Below are 16,483 nucleotides of genomic sequence, written 5' to 3'. Positions count from 1 at the left end.
CGGCTCTGCTGTTGGTCAGGACAGCGGAGAGGTATGACATGAGCAAAAGCAGTGAGGAGGGGTGTCCCAAAACAATGACTAATCCTATTGGCTCTCTGGTAGGCAGTATCCTCTTTATCCTTCTTGCAACCTATTGTGCAGATGGGGAGGCGGAGTTGTGGGAGGTCCAGCCTTGGTGGGGTGGCAGGTAGGGGTAGCCCTGAGACAAGGGCCTTACTCCTGAAGATGCAAAGCTCAGCCCCACTAGTGGGTTCTGTTCCCCATCTGTGAAATGGGGCATGTGATGGTGTCTCTTTGGGTGGGTGAGGGGGTCTCAGGATCATAGAGGGGGGGCCATGGGTTTGGCCATGTTTCCAATGGTCTCTTCCATTTTTCTTCATGTATGCCTCAGTCTCTGCCTCTGTCTCTGCCCCTCCCCCAGGCCTCACACATCAGTCCTGAAATCTACTCTACCCCCTGGGCCTGGCCTTGGTCCCACTGCACTGCCAGTGACATTGTGTGGGGTCACGGGGTCCCGTCCGCACTGTGCCAGGCCTGGAACAGTGCCTCCTTGTTCCCATGGCTCTGATCTCATGGCCTGCTGGACGCCTGACCCTGGCTGGCCCAGCTACCCCTCGGGACTGGGATCCTCAGAAGAGGGGCCTCCTTTCTGCCCACCTGGACCTCAGTTTCCCCAGATGCTGTTCCCCAGCAGAGACCCTCCTGCTGCTCTTCAGTCCTGCTAGGCTTTGTGAAAAAAAATTTTTAGCTGAAAATTATATAACAAAAAACAAGCCATTTTAAAATGTATAATTCAGTGGCATTTAGCATATTCACTATGTTGTGCACCTCTATCTAGTTCCAGAACTTTTCGTCACCCCAAAAGAATAGCCCGTCCCCATGAGCAGTCACTCCCCACCTCTCCTCCCCCAGCCCCTGGCAACCACTGATCTGCCTTCTGTCTTTATGGATTTGCTTGTTCTGGACATTTCACATCAATCGAATCATAACATGTGACCTCTTGTGTCTGGCTTTTGTCACTCAGAGTCATGTTTTTAGGTTCATGCACATTGCAGCATGAATCTCCATGGACATTTTGGGCCTTTGTTGACAGTGGGAAGGGAGGATGAAATACTGAGACCCCCAGAGGACAAGAAACAGACACAGGGGCCTTGGCTGGTGTGGCTCAGTGGATTGAGTGCTGGCCTGCAAACCAAAAGGTTGCTGGTCCAATTCCCGGTCAGGTCCCCGGTTGGGGATATGAGGCATCTGATTGATGTATCTCTTGAACCTTGACGTTTCTCTCCCTCCTTCTACTTCCTCTCTCTAAAAATAAATAAATAAAATCTTAAGAGAAAAGAAACAGACACAGGGAAAGACTAATCTGAGTCTAAAGGAAGCAAGGAGACTCTTCAGGAGCTGAGATCCAGGGTGCCCCGAGGCTGGAGTTTGGGAAATGGGGAAGTGGGCATTTGGGAGGAGGGGGTAGGCTCAGCGTACAGCAAGCACCCCATAACAATTTGTTGGGAGTGTGACTTCAGACATCCAAGGACACTGGGCTCCCAGAGGTTGGCCAGAGAGGGCTAGAGACCTGGCCAAGGACACAGAGGCCCAGGCACCACAGGGGACTAGCACTTGGTGTCCAGCTTGGGTCTGGGGCCAACACAACAGAACACCAGACCTGGGGCCCTGGGTCTGACTTGTCCTGCAAGTAGGTTGTGGCTGGTGTGAGGCTGTGCCCACCACCAAGATGACTTCCTGGGTTTCTCTTTCACTTTGACTTGCCCGGGACGGGGCCATGACATTTACCTTTTTTTTTTTTAAGTCTTCTTTCTTGCTCAGCTTCAAAGTGCTCTGGGATGAGGACAAGGTGGTTGGGTGGGGCCTTACCAGCGTGCACAAGCTCTTCTGAGGTCTCAGGCCTCTGAGTGGACCCGATGGAGCAGCCAGTGGCCAGGCCGGTCCTCCTCCTCCTCCTCCTCCTCCTCCTGCTCCTCAGGCAGGGTGGTGAGTTTTCCACACTGGTGCCGCTGCTTCTCTTGCAGGAGCGGGAGGCGGATAGGGGTGCGGTGTGTGTGTGTGGAGGGCTGAGGACCTGGGTTTCAGGGTTGGATTTGTGTCTGTGCCTTTCTTTCTCTTTCATAAGGATGATCGGTGATCACAATTCTGGGGTCAGACTTAGGCATCTCCCCCTGGTCTTGATTTTGTCATATGTAGAATGGGCTGGATCTTTGAATATTTTCCACCTCCCAGAGTTCAATGAGAAATAGCTAAGGAAGGGATAATGAACAAGTATGTATATGATGGATATACCTAACATAGCATTATGTCTTATATATACTCTCCATCTTGTGGAATTGGGTGGGAAGGGACCCAGCCTCCTGTGGATAACTGGGTTTTAGACTCTTATCCCTGCTCTCCTGTTGCTGCTGTGTGACCTTGGGCAACTTTTTTGCCTCTCTGTGCCTCAGTTTCTCTCTCTGTGAACTGGGGATTAGTAAGGTTTCAGGGCCTTTGAGTGACAGGCATGGCTGAAGACCAGAAGACCCTGGATTGCTTTGGAGGAGCAGCCTGAGGGGTTGATGGGTGGATGGGTGGATTGGTAGAGATAGATGGCTGTATAGTTGGACAGATGGATGGATAGAAGGATGGGTGGATGAGTGGAAGGTGGGTGGGTGCAGAGATGGAAAAGTGGGTAAGGGGTGGATGTCATTCGCCAACCCCCAGGCTGAGCCCCTCTCCCCATGCAGTGAAAGGCCAGAACTCTCATTATCTCTTTGATGTCTTTGCAGCTGAAGCCTGTGGTACCACCAGGTGCTGTTTTCAGGACCTGCCCTATCAGAACGCACACTCAGGTTGGGGCAGTTTCCTATTGGGGTCGTGCTGTGCTCCGACTGATGAATCCTTAGCAGCTCCTCCTTTAGCTCCCTCCTGCCCAGCCAAAGACTCGGGTCCACTTGGGGTCTCAGGAGCTCCCAGCTGACCATCTGCCTGCTTGTCCTCACCAAGCTCTGATGTCCTGAAGCAGTCACACTCTGAGCCTTGTCTCCTCCCTTGTAGGGTTGCAGGGCTCGAGTCTGCACCTATTCAGATTGGTCAGGACATAGGGCTAAGCAGCTGTTAAATATTTTAAATTTTTATATGTTCTGACTGGGAATTGAACCGGTGATCTTTTACTTTGCAGGATGAGGCCAACCAACTGAGCCACACCAGTCAGGGCTTAATATTTTGAATTCTTAATTCCTGCCCACCCCCACCCCAACAGGCATTGCTGAACATTTAGGCTTTTAATGCTCCCCACTAAGATTTTGCCACTGAGCAGGCACATAATCCATCTTTTGTTCAAGAAATATTTACTGAGCACCTACTATGTGCACACGCAGTCCTAGACATGAAGGAATCAACTGCAAGCCCAACTGTCCTCCTGGGGTCACAGACTCATGTGGGAGGTAGACAAGAGATCAATAAGTGTGTATATTGCCTATAGTGACATGCACAGGGCAGGTTGAGGGATGGAGAGGGAGGGGGCTGCTTTCAGTTGGCTGGTTGCGGGGAATATGACACTGAAGGAAAAAAATGGAATGTCAAGATCTGGGGGAAGGGCACAGCATGTGCAAAGGCCCTGATGTGGGTGTGAGCCTGGTGTGTTTGAGGGCCCATGAGGAGGCTGGTGTTGCTGGAGCAGGGGGAGCAGGGATGATGGTGGAAGACAGATGTGAAGGGCACAGGAGGGTGCTGGGAATTGTTCAGACTGTGGAGATACTGGATAACTTAAGTGTCACAAAGATTCATCCCAAGGGTGTCAGCACAGAAGACTCCTCCTCTACTTTGGTCTATTCTCAAATCCCCAGGACCTCCTCCAGGCTCAGCCTCAGGCCCCAGGGACCTGAACTGCTACCGGATATCTGGTGCTGATTATGAATGCTCCTGGGAATATGAGGGTCCCATGGCTGGGGTCAGCCACTTCCTGAGGTGCTGGTGAGGATCCCTCCCCAGACCCCAAATCCTCACCCACTGCCCTCCCCTTAGATGTGGGATTGCAGTCCAGGGCTGGTCCTTTCCTCTTCCTGGGCCCCGGTTTCTCATGTGAGCAAGGAAGGTGGGGGCTCTGCTCTGAGGGGTCCTCTTGGGTGGGCACTCTGATTGGGCAGCAATCAGGGTCCCTCTAGTTCTTTCATCCTCACTCTTGCATTCATTTGTTTGTTCATCCATCCATTCATCCACCAATTTATTTATTCCTTCTCTCTGTGGCAGCTCATGTTGGGAGATTTGGGGTCCCACAAGCTCCTCAATCCCAAGCTGATCCCCAAGGAACCCCCAGGTTGGGGAGGAGGAGTCAAAGAGGCAGAGAAAGATGCAGGGATGTGATGCACACTGCCTGCTTTGGCAGAGACATTTCTGGAGTCCACTAAGGACCCCAGATTCAGCATCAACACCTTCTTCCCTCAGCCTCAGTACCAGGCGCTGCTGCTACTTCTCTGTGGGCTCGGCCACCAAGCTGCACTTCTCTGACCAGGATGGAATACCTGTGCTTTCTAATGTCACTCTCTGGGTAGAATCCTGGGCCGCCAACAAGATGGAGAAGTCACCCGAGCTCACCTTGAAGCTACACTACAGCCCTGGTCAGCACCCTGTTCTTCTCCTCCTCGCTGCCCTTTCCTTACCCAGAGATGCCTCTGGTCACCAAGCCTACACCAAGCCTAGACCTGGAGGATTCTGGGCCCCTGGCAAGGAGCTTGAAAAGTCCAGCCATTTACACATCAAACACCGTTGTGTGACTTGGCAGAGTCTTTTACGGTTCCCTTACCCATCCCCTACTGCTGGACACTCAGGTTGCTTCTGGTTTCTCCCTGACACTATAATGGTGCCAGAACCCTGTTGGTATTTTGAACTGTCTTTATGAGTCAATAACATGCATTTGGCGAAAGTCCCTGTCTTACCACAACCTTTTCAGCAATGGATGTTAATATATTTTTTAAAAGATTTTATTTACTTACTTTTAGAGAGAGGGGAAGGGAGGGAGAAAGAGAGGGAGAGAAACTCTGATGTGTGAGAGAGACATCTATCAGTTGCCTCTCAGAACACCCCCAACTGGGGACCTGGCCCGTGACCCAGGCATGTGCCCTGACTGGGAATCAAACTGGTGACCTTTTGATTTGCAGGCTGGTACTCAATCCACTGAGCCACACCAGCCAGGGCTGGATGTTAATATTTTAAAAATCTCTTCACTAACAGGAGCCTGTGTATAAATTTTGACTCTTTGACCCATAGAATCCCAGACTTAGGTGGGAACTGCAAGGGTGTCCCTAATTCACATTTGGGGGATTTGGTTGGCTACCCTGGGCTGGGCAAGGTGTGGGCAGATTTTCTGGAATTTTGTTGAACCAACGACTCACAGAAATGCCGGCTTCCCCTCCCCAACCTCCACCCCTGCCTCCAGTTAAATACGACCCTCCACCCAGAGACATCAAGGTATCAGTTTTAGCGGGGCAGCTGTACATGAAGTGGAAGACCCCAGATGGCCAGGGTGGCGCTGGCGTGCAGTTCCAGCACCGGACGCCTGGCAGCCCATGGAAGTTGGTGAGTTTGTTTCTCATGCCAGGGGTGAGCACAGGCCTCTCCCAGGGCACTTTCACCCCTAAATCAATATCACCATCTCTACATCTGTTACCTGTCCCACCCAGCCTCCACTCTTGCCCCATGTCTAGCCTCTGAGGTCTCTCTGACATGCAGCTCTGATTGTGACCTCCCTTGTTCACAAATCCTCCATGGCTCCCTATTACCCCAAGAAGGACATCCTTGTCCTCAGCCAGACCTAGGTGCCCTCACTTGCCTCATGCTTCCTCTGATGCCCTCCTGAATGGCCACGATTCTCTACCCATGCCCTGGATTTCCAGCCTCCTTGCCTTTGCACGTGAAGTTCTCTCCACCTGCTTTCCCCCCTCTCCATATCAGCACATGTGAATCCAGCCCACCCTCAGAATCTAGCTCAAGGGCCACCTCTTCCAGGAAGCTGTTCTTCTACCCATTCCTTCATTTCCCTTCCCCCTTTCCTTCTTTTATAAAAAATTGAGATATAATTGACATACAACATTATATTAGTTTCAGGTGTATGACATAATGATTCAATATATGTACATATTGCAAATGATCACCACAATAAGTCTAGTTAACTTCTGACACCACATGGAGTTACAGATGTTCTTTTTCTTGTCAGAGAAACTTTTAAGGTTTACTCTCTTGGCAACTTCCAAATATGCAATGCAGTGTGACTAACTATAGTCACCATGCTGCACACTGCATCTCCATGACTTCTTTATTTTATAACTGGAAATTTGTATCTTTTGACCATCTTTAACAATTTCGCCTAACCCCACCCCCAACTTCCTGCCTCTGGCAACCACTAATCTGTTCTTAGTACCCATGAATTTGGTTTTCTGTTTTTATGTTTTTTTTAGATTCCACATATAAGTGAGACCATATGGTATTTGTCTTTCTCTGTCTAACTTATCTCACTTTCACGTGCCCTCAAGTTTCATCTCTGTTGTCACAAATGGCAAGATTTCCTTCTATTTTATGGCTGAATAATATTCCATTGTATGTACATATACCACATGTCCTTTTTCCATTCATCCATTCATTGATATACACCTTAGTTTTTTTCATGTCCTGGTTATTGTAAATAATGCTGCAATAACCATAGAGGTGCATATGTATTTTTGAATTAGTGTTTTTGTTTCCCAGAAGTTGAGTTGCTGGATCATATGGTAATTTTATTTTTAATTCTTTTTTTTTTAGTTTAAAGTTGTTGTTTTTTTTAATATATTGATTTTAGAAAGAGAGAGGAAGTGGTGAGGGGGGAGAGAGAGAGAGAGAGAGAGAGAGAGAGAGAGAGAGAGAGAGAGAGACTGATTTGTTGTCCCACTTGTTTATGCATTCATTGGTTGATCCTTTTATGTGCTCTGACTGGGGATCAGACAGGCAATCTTGGTGTATAGAGACGATGCTCTAACTAACTGAGATACCCAGAAGCCAGGCCTATTTTTAATTCTCTAATGAACTCCTATACTGTTTTCCATAATGGTTGCATTCATTTACAATCCCACCAATGGTGCACAATGATTCCCTGACCTCCACACCCTTGACAGCATTTGTTATCTCTTGTCTCTTTGATGATACTCATTTTAACAGGTGGGAGGTGGTATCCAGTGTGGTTTTGATTTGTATTTCCCTGATGATTAGTGATGTTGAGCATATTTTCATGTATGTGCTGGTCATCTGTATGTCTTCTTTGGACCTTCATTCATTCTTCAGCTGCTGTCTATTCTCTACTCTGTACTACTGCTGCTCCAGCCAGACAAGCCTGCACCTGCATGAAACCTCAGCCCAGACCCAGTCCCCAAGGAGCCCCTAGTTTGAGGGAGACAGAGACCCCCAGCCTATGAATTGTGGCCAATCTCCTTCTCCTACAGATTGGGAGCATCTCGAGGGCAGGGAGTTGCCTCAGCCTCAAGCCCATCTTCCCTCCAAATGTGTGCCCCTCCCTGAGCCTCAGTTTTCCCATCAGGTGACTAGGTTTGTATCAATCAACAGTAGGTGACATGAGACCCTGATGGGAGGGACCTCTCTATGTTTAATTTCCAGCCCGCTAAACACATTCTGCAGTAGACCCTCTCAGACCCCTTTGTAGGTGAGGAAGTTGGGGCTCAGGATGTCAGGGACCTCACAGAATGGCACAGGAGTGTACAGTAGGCTGGGGCAGGGCTCCCCTGGTGCCCAATGCCACAGACAGATGGTTTTTGTCTCCTAAGATAAGTTTTTAGGAAATTATAAAATAGATTTTGTTTCCTAAAATAATTCTTTTAAATAAATGTTTAATTTTGCCCTGGCTGGTGTGGCTCGGTGGATTGAGTGCCGACCCATGAACCAAAGGGTCGCCAGTTTGATTCCCAATCAGGGCACATGCCTGGGTTGCAGTTCAGGTCCCCAGTTGGGGGTGTGCAAGAGGCAACCACACATTGATTTCTCTCCCTCTCTTTCTCCCTCTCTTCCCCTCTCTCTAAAAATGAATAAATAAAATCTTAAAAATAAATAAGTAAACGTTTAACTTCAGAATAATCCTAGCTTTTCAGAAAATTTACAAAGAAATACAAAGAGCTCTCCCATAGAACCTTTGTCCAGCTTCCCTCTTGTTAAAGTCATACACTCCTGACTAGGATATACAGAGTACATCACTATGAACCAAACTCCAGACATCATTGGATGTTACCCATTTTTCTAGAAATGTCTTGTTTTTGCTCTTAGGTCCAGTCCAGGGTTCCATATTGCACTTAGTAAAATAATATATTTAAATAAAATATTAATAATAAAAGAATAATATTTTTACAAATAATATTAGAACTAATATTTTTTAATGTCAAACAATATATAAATATGGTCTCATTCTAGGTTGACTGTGGACCTCAGGATGATACTGACCTTGGTGAGAATAATAGTAACAGCAACAGCTGCAGCAAATTAGCATTAATCAAGCACCTACTGTGTGCCAGGCCAGGTCTAAATTCTATGTATACCTGTTGGACTGCCCTGTAGTTCTGTACTGGATTATTCCCATTTTACAGGTGAGGAAATAAGACTCGGGGGTGGTGGTGTGAGAAGCCATAGACCAAAGTCACATTTCAAGGGATGGCCTTGTTGGAACTTGAACCAGGGACAGGGGAAGAAAAAAATAATCCTTGAGGCCCCAAGAAGCCAGAGTCTGGCCTGTCCCTGCCATTGTCCTTGGGACCTGGCACACAGTTGGCTCTTAGTATGTGCATGTATACAATTGGCACCCAATAAGTGTATGTACACAGTTGGCAGTCTATAAATGTACAATGGCTAAGTGACCAGTGCCATGCCCTCTGCACCCCCAGGTGTGGGACAGCCCCTTGGCCTGATGTTTGACCTGTTTTTCCCCAGAGTCATGCCTATGCCCGCTGGAGGTAAACAAAGCTCAGGAATTTCAGCTAAGGCGGCGGCAGCTTGGGCCAAGAGCCCCAAGAGGTCCCTGGAGCAGTTGGAGCAGCCCTGTGTGTGTCCCTTCTGGTGAGAATTCCCAGAGCCACAGGAATAGGGGCAGGCATTAGAAATATGGCAGCAGGTAGTATTAGAACTAAGGCAACGAGTGTTAGAAACAAGATAACAGGTTTTCAGAATAAAGCAGCAGGAGAAATTAGTGAAAATTACTAACAGGTGGCACTTTGTAAATTGTGGTGAATCCATAATCTAAAAAGAAAACATTTATCAGTCTTTCTCTCCTTGCAATTCGTTTGGTCGGTTTTGTTCTTTTAAAGTCGCACAAGGAGTTGACAGGTGAAAGTGGCTGTGTCAGGAAGATACTTCCCCAAATCACACAGGAAGCTGGAGCCTGGGCAGCTCGCGAGTGGACATGTGGCCCTGGGCGGGGGTAGGGTGGGGAGGGGAATGCGGGTGACTGTCAATGTTTGTCTCCAGCCCTGCCAGCTGGAGCCTCCTCCTATCCAATGGCATATCTTCTGGGAAACAACTCAGTTATTTTCAGATTTGTCTTTAAATTGCGATAAAAAACACATAACATAAAATGTACCGTTTGACACATTTTTAAGTGTCTAGTTCCATTGCATTAAGTACATGCATGTTGTGGAATGTATCTCTGTGTTTTCAGATTTGGAAAAGTATTTAAAAATCCATGGAATCCTGTGTTTCATGGGAGGGAAGGAAAATGTCCCAGGCCTCCCTCCAAGGTCTGCAGGAGGCTGTGAGAAAGGGCAACACCCCTCCAGTGTCACTGTCTTGCTGTCTCATGGCAGAAACCCCGCTACAGCCCAATCTGTCTCTCTCGGTGGAACCGCTGGGACCCGGTGGGAGGAGGCGAGTGACCCTGCAGGGGCAGGTAAGGAGGGCTGTTGCAGGGCTGTGTGGAGCTGTGGCCTGAGGGGAAGGAGACAAGAGACTGGGGGGCAATGCACTGGTGGGAGATGGAGGAAGACAAGGTGTGGAGGTGGCAGGAACTGGGAGGACCGCGGGTTTAACTCTGAAGGTACTGGGGAGCCTTGGAGGGTATGTGAGCAGAGGAGGGACTTGGCTGGCTTCAGGTGCTCACTGGCTCCCTCTGGCCGCCATCTGGGGAACATATTGGGGAGGGGCTCTGGTGGACGCTGGTAGGCTAGGAAGGGGTCAATTGTGTTGGTCTGGATGGAAGATTATTTAAGTCCCCAAATCAACTTATTTAGTACAGTCTAATTAACCCCATTTTACAGAGAAGGAAACCGAAGCACAAAGAGAAAATTTCTTGCGTTGGTTAGACAAATTTCACTGTAACTGACTCAACCAGGTCCCCAGTGGGCTATCACAATAAGTCTACAGGGAAACTCCTTTGCTTCCAGGGTTTCCTCTCACTTTGGTTCCTTTTCTTAGGAAAAGTTGCCAGGGTTGAGGTCCCTGGGTCCAAAAAGGGAAACTTTTTCCTGGCTCTCAGGGGGTTTTGCCAAATTACTCCCCTCACCAAATAAACAAAATAAAAAACCAAAACCAACATGCACTGGATGTGAATGCCAGTTTCCTAACAGCCTTGCTAACATCAAGGTTTATTATTTTTTTAAATTTTGGCACATGTCATAGGCTGTGGACTGTGAATGAGTCTGTTCATGGGCTGTGCCCTGATGTTGGCCCACGAGGACAACAAACGTGTTCAGGTCCCAACAAGCTGTCTCTCCCACTCATGACAGCTGCCTCAGCTCCAGCTCCCAGAAGGCTGCCGCGGGCCTAACTCTGACGCGAAGGTGACCTACCGCCTCCACCTGCACATGCTGTCCTGTCCATGTAAGGCCCAGGCCATGAAGGCCCAGGCCATGAAGACCCTGCGCCAGAGGACAACACTCAGCCTCTCGGGTGCTGCCTACAACCTGGCTGTCATCTCCCAGAATCGCTTTGGCCCCGGCCCCAACCAGTCGTGGCACATTCCTGCCCACACACACACAGGTGACTCCTCCGGCTGGAGGTGCCGAGAGAGGGCCCCTGGGACCTGGGTACCTCCTCTGAGCCTCAGCTAAACTAGGGTGAGGTTGGTGAGACACAAACGTTTAAGGGGGTGTCTAATTTAGGGCTGTGTCAAAAGTCAGTAATCAAGACATATATTTTAAAAAATTCTCACTGGCAAACTACATCCTGGGCCAGCTGTCTCTTTTGTAAATAAAGTTTTACTGGGACATAGGCTACGGGATCAGGGTGTGGTGAGTGAGTCAGGGTCATGCAAGTACAGGGTTAATTCTATCTTCATTTAAAATCTTGATATTCTCTTCAATCATATATATATATATAATATACATACTATATCTCGGCAGCCGAGATATATGTACTATATATGTACATATATTTATATATAAATATGGTTTGGGCCATACCTCCCTGTGTAACCTTGGGCTGGTGACTCTCCTTCTCTGAGCCTCAGTTTCTATATCATTGGGGTGACCATGGTCCCACTGCATAGCAAAGTGGTGCCTGTACAGCACTCAGCATGGGCCTGGGGCTCACAGCAGTGCGTGAGAGCAGCACCCACCTCTCTGAAGTTGCTACAGACACCCTTGCTCTAGGGCGTGGGAGAGTTGCACCCAGGGGACTGAGTGGGTGTGTCCTCTGCCTCGGAGCTCTGGCCATGCCCCACCCACCCCTGAGTGAGATGCGATGGGGGTGGCCAGGCATCACTGGAGCAGGGAGTGTGTCAGTCCAGGGAGCACTGATGGGGGTGTCCTGATGAAGAACCCTTGGTCAGGCTGTGAGAAGACTCAGCTAATTTAAACAACCCCTCTGTCCCCTCTTTGTCCAGTCTCCTACCCAGCAGCTCCCAGTGTGGGGAGACAGAGATATGGACACTCTGGGCCCCATGGGGTAGAACTGGGAGAGAGGGTGGGGAGGGGCAGCAGGAACTGTGGTGGGGGTGGGGTAGACTGAGGCAGCTTCCTCATGTGCCTCCCTGTCTCCTTTCAGAGCTGAATATCAGTGCTGGGCCCAATGGGACGACTATGACCTATTGCATTGAGTGGCAGCCCCAGGGCCAGGACAAGAGCAATGTCACCTGCACCCTGATTGTGCCCAAAGACCAAGATCCTGCTGGAACAGGTACCACAGTGGCAGTTGCCCCCTGCCTGCCTCTGCAGCCTTTGTTAGAGCTTCTGGTCGGCTCAGACTTACAGGGATTATACATGTAGGGCGTCTGAAGCCCAGAGAGGTCTTGCCACTTGCTTGAATCACACAGACCAGGGAATAGGCAGAGACTTACCCCCCTACCCCCACCAGGTAGGCTGGAGCCTCCTGCTGGGAACCTGGAGTGTCAGGGCTCAGCCCTGGGCAGATGGCACTCAGGCAGGTAATGAGTCTCACATGCCATGGTGTTTCTTAAACATTTACCCTCACCAAGGAAGGTGGAAGCTAGCAAGTTGCAATGGTGGCAAATTAACGAGGCCTCTGGAGGGAAAGAGAGAGTGCCATATGGCCCAGGCAGCTTTCACTCTCCCACTCCCTGCCCTGGGCCTGGCCAGGGCCACAGGAAGCTTTAGCCTTGACCTGTCCCTCAAAGAGCTCCAGCCTGGGGAGAAGGAGCTGTATATGGATACGCTACTCCATGGAGTGATGGATGGGCTAGAGGGGTTAGGGGTGGGTTGGGGGGCATAGGGATAGGATCCTAGAGGAGGGGACATTGGTGCAAAGGCTTTGAAGTATGAGTAGGAGTGCTCTAGGAGATCCTTGCAGATGTCACAGCTAGTGCAAAGGCGCTGAGATGGAAATACAAACTATTTACTGGCCTGGTCCTTGCTAATCCTTCCAGTGACCCACCTCTGGACCCGAGCATCTGGGGCACTGGAGCAGAAGGTGTGTTACCACATCTCCATCTTTGCCTCTGTGCAACCGAAGAAGCCCAACTCATGGTCCACAGTTTTGTCTACCTACCACTTTGGGGGCAATGGTGAGAAGCCCAAACTTGCAGGTGGTCTTCCTGGAAAATTCAGCAGTGGCCTTAGGAGTCAGGAGGAGAGAGTGAGCATTTAGAGGAAAGTACTGCATGTTGGGTCCTGGCCAGAAGCCGGACATGTAGAATGAGATCAGTCTGCCCTTAAGACACCCTGAGAGGTGTTGCCCTATTTTATAAACTGAGGCTCAGAGAGGGGAAGTGATAGCATTTGAGTGGTTCAGCCAGGAATTGTGTGGTCTGGACAGTGCTGGGCTGGAAGTGCTTGCCTAGCGCTCCTGGAGTTGACTGTGGCAATGGTGCTGGTTGCAGCCTCAGAGGGTGGGAGACCGCAGCACATGTCAGTGAAAATGCTCAGCCCGAACTCAGTGTCTGTGAACTGGATGCCACCTCTGCTGAGCACCTGCCCCGGGGTCCTAAAGAAGTACGTTGTGCGCTGGTGGGATGAGGACAGCAACCAGGTGGCCGGTACGTGGGGCGGCACAGGTCTGGCTGGGGGAGAAAGGAGTCTGGGCTTGAGTCCTGCCTTGCTGTGTGACCCTTGGCATCTCACTGCCCCTCTCTAGGCCTTGGTTACCCATAACACAAGATAATTGAACCCAAGAGTCTTGACTTCCCCTTCTAAACTCCCAGAGAGGGCACTGGTGGGCACTGGCCAAGTGCTCATGATGTGCCAGGTGTGTGGATGGCAAACCCTCACTCGTATCAGCAACTCCACTCCCATGGTGTGACTGCCCAGCTGGTAGGGACCAGGGACATTCCTCTGCCTGAGCCCAGCCTGGGAGTAAAAGGGATGCATGGACCCATGGTTGCCTCCCCATGCAGAGCTGCCTGTGAACCCCACTGAGACCCAGGTCACCCTTGGTGGCCTGCAGGCTGGCACAGCCTACAGTGTGCAGGTGCGAGCAGACACGGTGACACTGAAGGGCGCCTGGAGCCAGCCCCAGCACTTCCACATGGGTGAGTGGGGGGCCAAGGGCAAGGCCCAGCATGCTCTGCCCCATACCCCCTGAGTCTGAAAGCATGCATCGCCTTCAGGAGAAAGTCCCAGACTGATCTGCTCCCACCACCTCCACCAACCTGTTCCTACACCTTCTCCTTTTGAACCTTCTCTCACACTCCTATGGCCTTACCCATTAGGGCCCTTTTGCTTGGAATGTTTGTTTTCCCTGTTGTCAAACTCCTATTCATCCTTCAAATCTTAGTGCAAAACTTCCTTCCCTAGGAATTCTTCTGTGCTTCCTTCTGGGCACCCTCCAGCTGTGACTGCCTCTCTCCTCACATGACACCTTGGGAGTGGGTGGGGGTGTCTGTGTCTCCCTCTGCCTTCCCCAGCTGGGGGCTCCTGGAGAGGAAGAGGGAGCAGAGGGACTGTTTATTGAGTAAATGAATTAATGCATATGAATGAATGACTGTCTTTCTCATCACAAAGATGAGGAGGTGGGTTCTGATGCCTTGAGGTGTGTGGCTGGGAGACATTTGAAGACTAAATGATCCCTGTTCCTGCCATGGTTCCTGCCTGTTGTCCTTGCAATGAATTCTAGAACCAATAGGCTCAATGTGGGGTGGGCAGCTCTGGGTGCAGGGGAGATACCGTGTCCTGTGTGCCAGGCCTTTCTCCCACAGTCACATGGGTCAGGTGTGTTCCCTGGTCTGCCAGTTCACAGTTGAGGAAACTGCGGCACAGTGGGGGGTTGATGGAGGGCCTGGCCCACCCAGCTCCCTCCCTGACTATAGGCAGGAGTTATCCCTCTCCCAACCCAAGCTCTCCCACCCCCAAGAAATCCAGCTTTCGGAGTTGTCTGACTTGGCCATCATCCTCGCATCCCTGGGGAGTTTCCTGAGCATTCTCCTCCTGGGCGTCCTTGGGTACTTCAGCCTGAACAGGTAACTCAATACCTCTCCTCGACGTGACCTCTGACAATAGCTATAGTGACAGTAATAACAAGAGTTATAACCACTTGCGCCAAGTAGGGGTTGGTGCTCAGACGGGCAGGGCATCCAGCAGTGGGGCAGAGCTGGGATGTGTCCCTGAAGCTGTCAGACTCCTGCACTGCCTTCCCCAATACACATCCTCTGTAACCTAATGAAGATTGAAAAAATAAGTCAGAACAATGAAATAGTAAGAATAGACAGAAGCACTGCTCCTCTGACTGGCTCCCCTCCCTCTGCAGGGCCTTGCCACATCTGTACCCACCCCTGCCCACACCCTGTGCCAGCACTGCTGTCGAGTTCCCTGGCAGCCAGGGGAAGCAGGTAAGGGCTCCATTTCTAATTCCAGGTCCTGTTTATTGGTTCCAAACTCTGGATCAGGGCTCTGCTGAGTATTCTACCCTAACTCATTAAGGCAGGGACTCCAAAAACCTGTCCTATTTTATAGACAGGCAAGCAAAGGCCCAAAGAGAAACTTCCTGTGGGCCATTTCCTAGCAGCAGAAACAACTCAGAGTGGCTTTAACCAAAAGGGAAACTGATTGGGGGGGGGGGGGGAATCCCAGGGTGGTGGGCTTCAGGCATGGCTGGATTCAGGAACTAGGGATCCATCTTTCTGTGCTGCTGTCCTCCCTACAGGCTTCTCTTTCAGGCAGGCTCAGCCTTCTCCCATGGAGGAGAATGTCCATTTTCCCCATTAACTGGAGCAAAACTTTCGGGGCCACATGCCCATCTCTGAGCCTGTGGCAGGATCCAGGGGGCTGGAGTGCTCCAATTTGCAGGGCCAGGGTCACATGCCCAATCACATCAACTATGAGAAAAGCTGGATCAGTTTCCCAGAGAGAAATGGAGGTCCTTCCAACTGCTCCTCACATTGGTCTTAAGATGGTAGAGAATTCAATGAGTAGGGACCAGGGTCACCCCATCCTTAATTAAATGGGAAATAGGGCCCTGCCCACAGTCTTACCCTGTCCTTCCTCTCCAGGCTTGGCAGTGGACCAGCATGGCAGACTTCCTAAAGGAGGAGGAAGAGTCCCTGAAAGAGGCCCTGGTGGTGACCATGCCCAGCAAAAAAGGTGACAAGGCTGACTTAGATACACCCAGCCCTCCCAAGGACAAGACAGATCTGCCTCGGGACACCTCTGAGCCAGCCCTAGACGAAGGGCTGCCCTTGGAAGACAGGATACAGGTGCAAGGACACCCTGAGGCAGGGGCTCTGGGGCCCAGTGGGCAGGACAGTCTGGAGAGCAGTCCTGTCCAGGTGGCTGGACGGTTTCTGCTCCTGGGAGACCAGATGCAGAGCCCCAGGTCCGATGGTACTTGACACATGGGCCTGGAGTCCTGAGGGAAAAACAGGAATGTCTCCCTCATCTTATGGACAGGAAGGCTGGTGTTGAAATCACCGCAGCTGGCTATTAAATGCTTATTGCATACCCAACCTGTTTCGTTCAGATACTCGCATGCCTGAGGTACATCACTGTCCTATTTTACAATTTTACGGATGTGACCACTGAGGCACAGAGAGGGCCAGTGGCTCTCCTGAAGCCACATAGCATGAGCAGGAGTCAAACTCCGGCCAAGTGACCTA

At 50.4% G+C, this 16,483-nt stretch overlaps 1 protein-coding gene across 2 annotated transcripts; it reads left to right on the top strand.

Moving 5' to 3' along the window:
- Nucleotides 1–1,803: 1,803 nt before the first annotated feature.
- On the top strand, nt 1,804–16,333 carry IL12RB1 (interleukin 12 receptor subunit beta 1). 2 transcript variants are annotated; one of them, XM_090289948.1, is made up of 16 exons: nt 1,810–1,986; nt 2,772–2,834; nt 3,831–3,957; nt 4,429–4,601; nt 5,459–5,559; nt 8,428–8,461; nt 8,941–9,066; nt 9,810–9,892; nt 10,728–10,980; nt 11,986–12,117; nt 12,824–12,961; nt 13,277–13,432; nt 13,790–13,924; nt 14,746–14,851; nt 15,139–15,220; nt 15,881–16,333. In XM_090289948.1, the coding sequence occupies exons 1-16, from the start codon at nt 1,917–1,919 to the stop codon at nt 16,217–16,219; spliced, it is 2,118 nt and encodes a 705-aa protein (XP_090146074.1). In that variant the 5' UTR covers nt 1,810–1,916; the 3' UTR covers nt 16,220–16,333. The 2 variants fall into 2 exon arrangements, with proteins under 2 accessions (XP_090146075.1, XP_090146074.1); XM_090289949.1 differs by lacking the exons at nt 15,139–15,220; nt 15,881–16,333 and having other exon boundaries at nt 1,804–1,986; nt 14,702–14,813.
- Nucleotides 16,334–16,483: the final 150 nt, after the last annotated feature.

This window comes from Furipterus horrens, unplaced genomic scaffold (genome assembly GCF_987537825.1).
Source record: "Furipterus horrens unplaced genomic scaffold, mFurHor1.1.pri manual_scaffold_10, whole genome shotgun sequence".
Classification (NCBI taxonomy): Eukaryota; Metazoa; Chordata; class Mammalia; order Chiroptera; family Furipteridae; genus Furipterus; species Furipterus horrens.
This window is presented reverse-complemented; position numbering and strand designations above follow the sequence as displayed.

Coding starts and splice junctions, on each gene's coding strand:
- IL12RB1 (XM_090289948.1), top strand. CDS start 1,917: ATGGAGCAGCCAGTGGCCAGGCCGGTCCTCCTCCTCCTCCTCCTCCTC. Junction 3,958..4,428: donor AGCCACTTCCTGAGGTGCTG/GTGAGGATCCCT, acceptor TTCTTCCCTCAG/CCTCAGTACCAGGCGCTGCT. Junction 13,433..13,789: donor GGACAGCAACCAGGTGGCCG/GTACGTGGGGCG, acceptor CTCCCCATGCAG/AGCTGCCTGTGAACCCCACT.